This window comes from Magallana gigas, chromosome 3 (assembly GCF_963853765.1).
Source record: "Magallana gigas chromosome 3, xbMagGiga1.1, whole genome shotgun sequence".
NCBI lineage: Eukaryota > Metazoa > Mollusca > Bivalvia > Ostreida > Ostreidae > Magallana > Magallana gigas.
In genome coordinates, this window is record NC_088855.1 from 48,759,656 (window position 1) to 48,770,091 (window position 10,436).

General features: G+C 32.8%; 1 protein-coding gene across 2 annotated transcripts; it reads left to right on the plus strand.

The window, feature by feature from the left end:
* Nucleotides 1–885: 885 nt before the first annotated feature.
* Nucleotides 886–10,349, plus strand: LOC105327113 (twinkle mtDNA helicase). Of its 2 annotated transcripts, XM_011427422.4 has the most exons (14): nt 886–1,214; nt 1,414–1,903; nt 2,046–2,133; nt 2,955–3,105; nt 3,423–3,649; nt 3,966–4,128; nt 4,522–4,646; nt 4,743–4,917; nt 5,171–5,305; nt 5,452–5,525; nt 5,661–5,775; nt 6,063–6,251; nt 6,596–6,724; nt 6,953–10,349. In XM_011427422.4, the coding sequence occupies exons 2-14, from the start codon at nt 1,438–1,440 to the stop codon at nt 7,178–7,180; spliced, it is 2,265 nt and encodes a 754-aa protein (XP_011425724.3). In that variant the 5' UTR covers nt 886–1,214; nt 1,414–1,437; the 3' UTR covers nt 7,181–10,349. The 2 variants fall into 2 exon arrangements, with proteins under 2 accessions (XP_011425724.3, XP_011425723.3); XM_011427421.4 differs by having other exon boundaries at nt 886–1,903.
* Nucleotides 10,350–10,436: the final 87 nt, after the last annotated feature.

The window sequence follows — 10,436 nt, forward strand, 5'->3', positions numbered from 1 at the left end:
CTGTAAGCGGGGTCTGAAGCAGCCAATTTTAGAATGTGCCTATATACGTATATGGATGGCATTTGGCAATGTAGTTGATTTAGCAGAATTGGCTTTCTGCCTAAATTTCTGGAAAGGATACCTAGCCAAATGTAATACATTAACAGTAATCATATTTGTTTCTCTGGTGAACCATGTGGCCCATTCGCCTCTTTAAGTAATTTCATGCCTCTTGTGTTAATAAAGCCTCAATATTTTCTTTTTCAAGCAGTGTGTCACAATTGGGTATCTATTCTGGAGAATATTGGATTAGGGGTGGGGGGCAATTTTTAAAATTGATATATGGAAACGAGCTGATTTAGAGAAGTCTTTTTGAATATTGACTACCTGATATTCAATTATTAAATAATAGGCAAAACAACTTAAAATTTTTTAGTTTACTTCATATAAACCATGTGGATACTATTCTGGAGAATATTGGATTGGGGGTGGGGGGCAATTTTTAAAAATGATATATGGAAAAGAGCTGATTTAGAGAAGTCTTTTTGAATATTGACTACCTGATATTCAATCATTAAATAATAGGCAAAACAACTTAGAAATTTTTAGTTTACTTCATATAAACCATGTGGATACTAAAAAGGCATCTTTCCCAAGACAAGGGTTTCTGATCCGCACCGCTGAGAAGCAGTGCGAATCAGAAAACCTCGACTTGTGAGTATGATAAAAAGATCCACTACGGGGATCGAATTCCAAATTTTACATAGCGTTGTACATATACATGTAATTAAGAATTTCAATGAAAAGTGTACATGCCAACGAATTGAGAAAAAAGTGGATATATCATGAAATATTGGTAACAATAATTATGGATCTTCTTTTATAAAATTATTTTCTATGAATTTCAATACAAGTAAACAAGTAAAATTGCTTTATTAGAGACAAAAACTATTTATTTCAGTGTGAAAAATGTCCTTTCCTAATATGAGAGAATGCACCATGGTTTTTGTACAGCACTGATCCCATTCTCTTATCCGGAAAACGGAGTTCTTCAATCCCGGTTTTAATTTTATCGACCTTGTGTCATTTCCTTCACTATAAAATGCGAGGGAAAACATTGCATGCATTGACCCAATCGTAACTACTGAACATTGACCATGTGTAGAGAATTATGAGATGTTTATATTTCAACGTTTTGCCTAAAGAGCGTTAGGATGGCCATCCTTACTTGAATCGTAAGCAAAATACTGAAAAAAATGAATTGGTTCCGTTCACGTGTTTTGCGTTTGTATACACATAGATAATAGGCTTTGCCTCATTAATGATAAAAACTTAACTGGTGTATGGTTACTATGTGCATGGACCAAATGAATGATTAAGGAAACCAAAATATGGAACATATTCATTATTTAGGAAGTATTTTTTGACACATAGGTGCACATACACGTATATGCAGAAATGGGAATCTGGAGCTCTGCTAAAAAACTAGATAAAGCTGTCTTGGTTCATCAGCTGAGGTTTGCCAACAGCTACATTCAGAGTCCCAAACAGTTAATTTCATCACAGCAGTGTTTGACTTACTCAAGACTCACAGCTGTTCTTCAGCTGAGATCTACAAAGAATATATGCAGGTTCTACTGCACTGCTGACAATCAGTATGGAGCAAAAGGAGCTGTGCAAATAAACAGCGATGAAGATCAAGAAGAAAAAGAAGGCAACATGGATACGTCTGAAATGGAGACCCAGTCTGAAAGTAGTCGAAGTAAAAGGAAGAACACTGCTATGAGAAATACAATTAGGAACTTCTTGATGAACCACAAGTTATCCTTTGAATTAGGTCACACTCATTTTATTGCCAACTGTCATGCTGCACAATCAAGTCCTCAGACAGGGAAGAAGAACTTGTATATAAACTATAACACAGGTACAGTGTATATTTATTTTTATGAGTAAAAAATAATTTGGGAAAAAAATATTTCTGGTTTAACGTGTGGTAAATGAGGACGTGAATGCGTTTACCAGTTTTGATTAAAATTGTCCTATAAATGTGCTTTACATATTTTTAGGTTCCTTTGTGTGTACCACTTGTCATCATTATGGAGAGTGGTCAAGCCTGAGGAGGAAAGTTTTGTCTGATGCAAAATGCACAGACTTGTAAGTATTTAGGTGGCTGACTTCATTTTTCACTCAGCATTTTTCATAATCTAGTAAAAAACAATGTATTTGATTATACCTTTTAAGAAATTGTTTCAATGCCATTTATGACATGAAAAAAAAAGATAAAAAATAATTTAATTTTTTAAAAGAAAATTGTATTTTGTTTATTATTTTTCCATTGTTCAGTAGTTGAGCATTGTCATTGTGTGTGTTTTTATGACAATTGATAAAATAAATTGATAAAATGAAGCTCTGTAGGAGTATGTTGTAAGAAATAACATAAAGGAAAAGTTCAGCTCTGGAAATTTTACGCACAAAATTATACTTTACGCAAGTTATTTTTTAAAATTTTTAAATGAATCTATTGTACCAATCTACATTTGTAATACTCCAAACACTTTGGTGCATTTTGATATTTTGAGACCCCCATTTAAAACCAAATTATAGAATTTAGTGTAATTTACATGTAAGATAAAAAATGACATTACTAATTAAATATTACAATTTCAGAAAAATTACTATATAAATAGTATTTTTTAAAATCTGCTTCGAAGTGCAAAAAATGACAATTTCCTGTAATAAATGTATCTGTATTTTGAAATTGCCACAAAAAAGAATCAGGTGATAGATTTTCATGAAATGTTGCAAATATACTTGAGTTGTTGTTTATTACATGATGTTAAAAGATAAAGAGTTTTGATATTGCAGATTTTTAACAATCTTATCAGCCTCCTTAAAATAAATGTTTTTACATTATTTAACAATGTTCAGTTGTTCAATGTGAACTGTAAACACATGTATATGTATATCATTAACAGAAAGACCTCAGAGTGTTTTCAAGATAAAGAAGAATCTGAGAGAGTGGGTAACTACTGCGACCATGGCATGGATTTCACAGAGAATAAAGAACCAATCACCTCCATGTATGAAGAGGAGTTCACAGCCATGACTCATCTCTATCACTGTCAGGTAGCGACAACTAAACATACTGTGTTCCTTGAGCTTTCATTTGTTGATATTATGATATCATTTCATCTTTCTTCTTTTCCATTGTTCAAGTAGTCAGTTTGAGAATGAAATCAATTTAGTTTTCATAAACAGTACATGTATCAAGGTAATTATTGTGTACAGTCATTATATTTAATTAATCATGAAAAGTAGTACATGTATGTACCGGTAAACAGGTATGGTCACAGTGATGTTTGTCAAGTTTGATTGTGCAAGCAACAAAATTAAACATTCAAATGTTACTGTAATGTTACTTCAAGGACAAGTTTGCATTTCAGGGATTAAAACCTGAAACATTTGCCAGACATGGTGTCATGTACACGACAGATGATAACAATCTTCCAACCCTCCATCTCCCTTACGTCAACCCAGACCAGCGAACAGTTGGGATGAGGACCATGTTTCTCCAGCATGCAGTAAAACCCCCAGAACAGGACTCGGTTGTGGGCAGGGAAGAGGGGGAAGAGGGGCACATGTTTGATGTGGTCAAGAGCTTCCAACCAAGGTTTGTTAGAACATCCCTGGTACTATGAAAATGGAGGCCAAATATAGTTTTTAAAGATTATTGAAAGTGTAATTTTGTACATTTCTATTATATGTACATGTATAATGAAGATTTTAAGGTATGTATCGTGAAGAAAAACTGTGCCTAATTGGAGTTGTATTTTCATTGGTATGGGATAGTGATTAGATTTAATGATCCCACAGTATCTTCTGGTATTTATCCTTTGTTAACACACCTGAAAGAATTTGAAGTTGAAAAAAGAATTTTATTATTTATGCTGAAAACAACTTGATAAACTTTTCTTGTTTACTAACAGGATTGGATTTCAGCAGCTATTTGGTTGGCATGGTTACCAGGCAAATGTCAAGAAATATGATAAGGTTGTTATTACATCCTCAGAATTTGATGCTATGGCGATCACACAAGAAACTGACATGCTTGGGCTGTCTGTGCCTAAGGGGACAGAACTTCCACTGGAGGTAAACTATGAATACAAGGATATATACATGTACTAATTGTCTTGCTCATGCTTTATTGTGGAAATTGTTTGCCTGTTTTTGCTTAAAATATCATTCTCGCATTAATTAAATACAGATTTCAATAAAATATACAGTTGAACTTTGAAAATGGGTATCTTGATAAAAATTGATATTTGTAACAGAGTAAGATGTATCAGTTGCTGTAACTTTTGTATTTTCACCTATAAATCTCAAAGTTTCAGATATCTCAAACCATCAAGTTATAGATAATGAGGTTTGATTGATATGGTATTAATCAAATGTGAGAAAAATTCTCATTGAATATGAATGTAGGAGAGAAAAATTTATGTTTTGTAATGAGTTACATTGCATACAAGTATGTATGTTTTCTAGTGCTTACATTCCTTGGAACATGTAAAACATATTATCATTTGGCTTGGAGCTAATGATGCTACTCGAGCCACATCAAAACTATTTGCCAAGAAACTGGCTGGGAAAAATCGATGTTCAATTGTCAGGTTTGTAATCAATGAAACTATTAATTTTCCATCTTTGATATTTTAGGTATTTTGTTTATTGATTATATTTTAAGCATTAAATGTACTTTGTTTCAGGCCAGAAATTGTCAAAGTGTCTGGTCCTTTGGATGCTTTACAGAAAAAGAAAAAATTAAAGGAAATTCTGAAGGAGAGTGTTCCTGTCGATCTGGACAACATCGTGGGATTCGACAGGTTGACCAGCGAAGTGTACGCTGAGTTTGCAAATGTGGAACAGGTGACAGGGGTCAAGGTCAGTTCTTGGTGGTTTACTTTTTTTTTTTTTTACAGTGGAATCGTATGGTGCTGAAAACATTTCAAGGTAGATGTATGTAGGCAATCAAGTTAACAATCATCTAGCAAGAATTGTTCATCTTTGTATATTTAAATCGAATAAGGGATATCAAAAATTGAAAACCAGTAATTTATTTAAAATTTCTTCTAGCTATGCATTCAAAAAATATATACCATAATAGAAATTGTACCGATTTACAATGATTTTCCAGTGGAGAAGGTTTGCCCAGATGAACAATCTGTTGCGTGGTCTGCGCCCCGGGGAGCTGACCCTTTTCACTGGAACCACTGGCTGTGGAAAGACAACGTTTCTTGGGGAGTACTCACTGGATTTGTGTATGCAGGGTGTAAGTGTTTTTAAAGTGAAATTCATAATCCAACTCTGGATTTATGGGTGACCCTGTATTAGTTTATACTAATAGAAATAAACGTTACCATATCTATGCAAGTACATGTACCTATTACAAAATACTTGAAAAATTTATTGTTTCAGGTTAATACACTTTGGGGGAGTTTTGAGATAAATAACATTCGTATGGCGAAAATGTTGCTGAAACAATTTGCAGTGTAAGTATCAGTTATCATTTTGAGACTTTGAATTTTGCATGGACCAGCACCTGACCAAATTGAAGATTTTTATTGAATGATTTTTTGACTCTTCTTGGGACTGATAGGTTTTTTTAAATAACAAAATTTTTACAGGAAGTCATTTGAAGATTCTCTTGAGGATTTCACTCCATGGGCCAACCGCTTCAAAGAACTGCCATTGTATTTTATGACTTTTCATGGACAGGAAGATTTTGAAATTGTCAAAGAAGTAGGTATTTTGCTCTGCCTATCAGTTTTTTCAATTTTTGTTGTTTTTATTTTTTACAAATTCTAAAGATTCATACTGTAACAGAGACAGATATTGGCTTCACATGGATTTGATCCCAGGTCTTTTGGCAACATAATGGTTGAGCTAAGAGGTTAACTTACAATAATGCCATATATCTCAAATACCAGTTTTCATACTGATTTCTAGTTTAATGCTATTTTATAACAATTTGGAATCAAGCCATTGAAAATACTAGGGACAATGATATACATATAAATTTGTTTTAGACGTTGATACGGGCTGTGTATACAAATGATGTACAACACATCATTCTGGACAACCTGCAGTTTATGATTGGGACGGGCTATGACAGCAACTTTAATAAGTTTGATATTCAGGATCATATAATTGGAGAACTAAGGAAGTTTGCTACCAATTTTAACTGCCATGTGACTCTAGTAATACACCCCCGGAAGGTAAGAGTATCAGTAATGAGTTTTCAGCATACAGATGCACTTCTTTAAAACTGGACAGAATTTAAATGGTTATCATAAATATGTGAATTTTAAAACTTTCATAATATTTAATTTCTGTGTTTCTTACATGTGCATGTATTTTGAAAACAGGTGGTTAAAACAATTAAGTAATATATTAATATTTTACATTTTAATCCTATTATTGTGTAAAATGAGGTTGATTATTTGTGTCTCTTATGTTGAAAACTGGCTATTGAAGTAAAAGTTTTGAATTTAACAGTACATGTATTACTGTCTATACACTATGGTAAAATGTACAGGGTGTTGAACTGACTTGATTACAGGAAAACATTGATCAAGAAATCACCATCAGTTCTATCTATGGAAGTGCTAAAGCCACACAGGAGGCGGACAATGTCCTGATTTTACAGACAAGGAGATTATCAGCAGCGACTGCCAAAAAATATATCCAGGTCAGGCTCAAACAGTCGATCATAATTACACATTTTAAAAAGTTTTGTAGAACTTTGTGTAACTTATTTTTAAGGCACTGAACTATCTTAATTTTAAATTATGTAAATATTCAAATTAGTGAATTGATCAATTAACATGAAATTTCAAAGTAAAAGTAATTGCAACACTAGAACTTAGTTTACTTGACACTTTTTCAGCAGCACTAATTTTCATCTGATTCCTTGCAGGTTGTAAAGAACCGCTTTGATGGAACCACAGGAACTATGATGTTAAAGTTTGACAAGGAATCCCTGACATTCTCTGGAGTTAAATCCAGCAAGAAGAAGTCAAAGGAGAAAGTAGCAGAACGTACTGAGGAGGATGTCATTGAGGAGAAAAAACTAAACTACAAGGTTGTTGTGGACATGGATGGGGTAGACGAAAAAAGGCTGCCCGATGATCTGTTCAACATGTAGGCATGAACTAGGTCTACGGTGTAGGATAAACCTACAGTATAGATCCATATAAGCTGCATGATAATCTGTTCAACATGTAGGAGGGAACTAGGTCTACGGTGTAGGAAAAACCTTCAGTTTAGGATAAACCTTCAGTGTAACCCATTAAAATCTGCCTGAAGACATACTCATAATATTGGAAGGAACCAGTCGTACAGAGTAGAATAAACATAAATTAAAGTAAAAGCAGTATATACATGTATGGCAGACTCCCTCTATATACATGTATGTTCAACCTATAGGAAGAAGTAGGATGAACCTGTATACACCTAATACTATGCAGACTCCTTCAGTATCCGTATAATATTTAAGAAGAACAAATTGAAAATGGGATTAAACCATGATGTATACAAATGAAACAATCAACTTTTCCTTGATAACTGTGTATGATACAATGAAACACAGTTATAGTAAACACGCGTATAATAGATTGACAATTACAGCGATGTGATTTTCATATTCCGTGACTCTATTACATGTTGTAAATGACAGATATAGCAAATTACGCTTATAACAAAGCAAAATCACTCGTCCCTGGCACTTTTTTATAAGCATGTTGTACTGTATTGAGTGATTGGTGGAGAAATAGGGTATCTAGTTATTCCTTGAATTTTTAAGTGTTGATATGTGATGAAGTGTCTCTATATGAATGATATTTGATCTTTATTGGTTGTATAGATGTTTGTTTTGTATCGCTTTGTTTAACTGTTGTAAATTCTACATATTTGTGTAATCCAGTGCTACTGCCTTGCCATTTTTACCGCTACAATTTTAAATACAAAGAATTTCGTAATAGGCCGAACGTTTGAATGATATGAAGTCATTTTATGTTAACCTTGAACTTTGGTCTATGGCTAATTACTGAGTAAGTGTTTTGAGGTGAGCTAGTTATGCATATTTTAGTTGTTGAACTTTACCTTTGTTATTTTGTTTCTGATATTTTACTGTATAATGATGGGCATTATTGTTAAACATTTTCATCATGTGTTCATGGTATAAGTGTTCATGAAGTGTTAATCCATTTTATATACAGTTACAATTTTTTTATGGAGTTTGTGCACATTTCCTTTAGCTTTCTTGACTTTGAGCTTCATTATATACAGGAACAGTCAGCAGGTAGAATGAATTGGAAGAGAATAGGAATCTGTATTCATGTACATGTATATGGATAAAATCTGCAGTTTTTAAGGACCATTTGAGGGGATTTATTGAAAAGTTTATTCTTTTTGGTCCATAGAGCTGCTGTTTTACAATTTCTCTTCCTCATAGATTTATGGTTGTACTAGATCAAAGGTAAACGTTCTATAGATATATTAAGTTATATGTTTTGTTGTAGCTTAAATATATTAGGTATTAGTTAAATTACAAAGTCATGAAATAAAATGTTTGTATTTATGTGAATTTATTTTTTAAACAAAGTACTCGGTTTGATATGATACACATGTATTTACATATGTACTTTAGATCCTGTTTCATTGACATTGTCTATCATCTTAAGTACAGGTATGTGTTCAGTAACAGATCATTATACCCCCGCTCCGAATGAGAGGGGGTATACTGTTTTACCCTTGTGTGTCTGTCTGTCCGTCTGTGTCCGTCCGTAACAAAAATTTCTGTCGCATTTATCTCAGCAACTATTTATCGCAGATGCTTGAAATTTTTACACAGTGTTTGTTAAGGCATGCCATATTGTGGGATGTATTTTTGTACCAATCGGATGTCAACTTCCTGTTAAATGACGACTTTGCTTATTTTTTAACCAAAATTTTCAAACAAATTTTCCTCAAAGATTTCTAAGCAACTATTTATCGCAGATGCTTGAAATTTTTACACAATATTTGTATAGGCATGCCATATTGTGGGATATATTTTTGTACCAATCAGACGTCAACTTCCTGTTAAATGACGACTTTGTTTATTTTTAGCAAAAATTTTCAAACAAATTTTCATCAAAGAATTCTCAGCAACTGTTAATTGCAGATGCTTTAAATTTTTACACAGTATTTGTATAGGCATGCCATATCAGGGGATATATTTTTGTACCAATCGGACCTCAACTTCCTGTTAAATGACGGCTTTGTTTATTTTTTGCAAAAATTTTCAAACAAATTTTTGTCAAATGTTTATCGCAGATGCTTGAAATTTTTACACAGTATTTGTATAGGCATGCTATTTCGTGGGATATATTTTTGACCAATCGGACGTCAACTTCCTGTTAAATGAGTACTTTGTTTATTTTTAGCCAAAATTTTCAAACAAATTTCCGTCAAAGATTTCTCAGCAACTATTTATCGCAGATGCTTGAAATTTTAACACACTATTTGTTTTGGCATGCCATATTGTGGGATATATTTTTGTATCAATCAGACGTCAACTTCCTTTTAAATAATGACTTTGTTTATTTTTAGCCAAAATTGTCAAACAAATTTTTGTCAAAGATTTCTTAGCAGCTATTTATCGCAGATGCTTGAAATTTTTACACAGTGTTTGTTAAGGCATGCCATATCGTGGGATATATTTTTGTACCAATTGGACGTCAACTTCCTGTTAAATGAGTACTTTGTTTATTTTAGCCAAAATTTTCAAACAAATTTTCCTCAAAGATTTCTTAGCATCTATTTATCGCAGAATCTTGAAATTTTAACACACTATTTGTTCAGGCATGCCATATTGTGGGATATATTTCTATACCAATCGGATGCCAGCTTTCTGTTAAATGTCGATTTTGTTTATTTTGCATATTCACATCAGAGCGGGGGTATCACTAGTGAGCATCCACTCACAGATATCTTGTTTTGTCATGCATGTGTTGCCAGTGTTTGTTTGTTGCTGTGAATCAGGTCACCTGTTGATGTTTGAAATTTGAGAACAATAGCATTAATCTCCACAGTATTACAATAAAATCTTGTAAATAAACATGTTTGTTTTTTACTTTGCTGATTAATGTAAGGCTCATTCTGTTTATCATTTCCTACCTGGTCCTACGATCATGTAATACAATATTGTATTGTATCGTATGGTTCAATATGAATATTATATAAACAATATCGTATCATTCAGTTTCATATCACATGATTGTTATTGAATCATAATATGACATAATTTTATATAAAATTGATTTTAAACATGATTTTATATGATTTGAAAGAAATTATTCGTATTCAGTATACCCCCTCCCCCCCTTTCTAATGGAAAAAACTTAAATTTGGATCCGTGC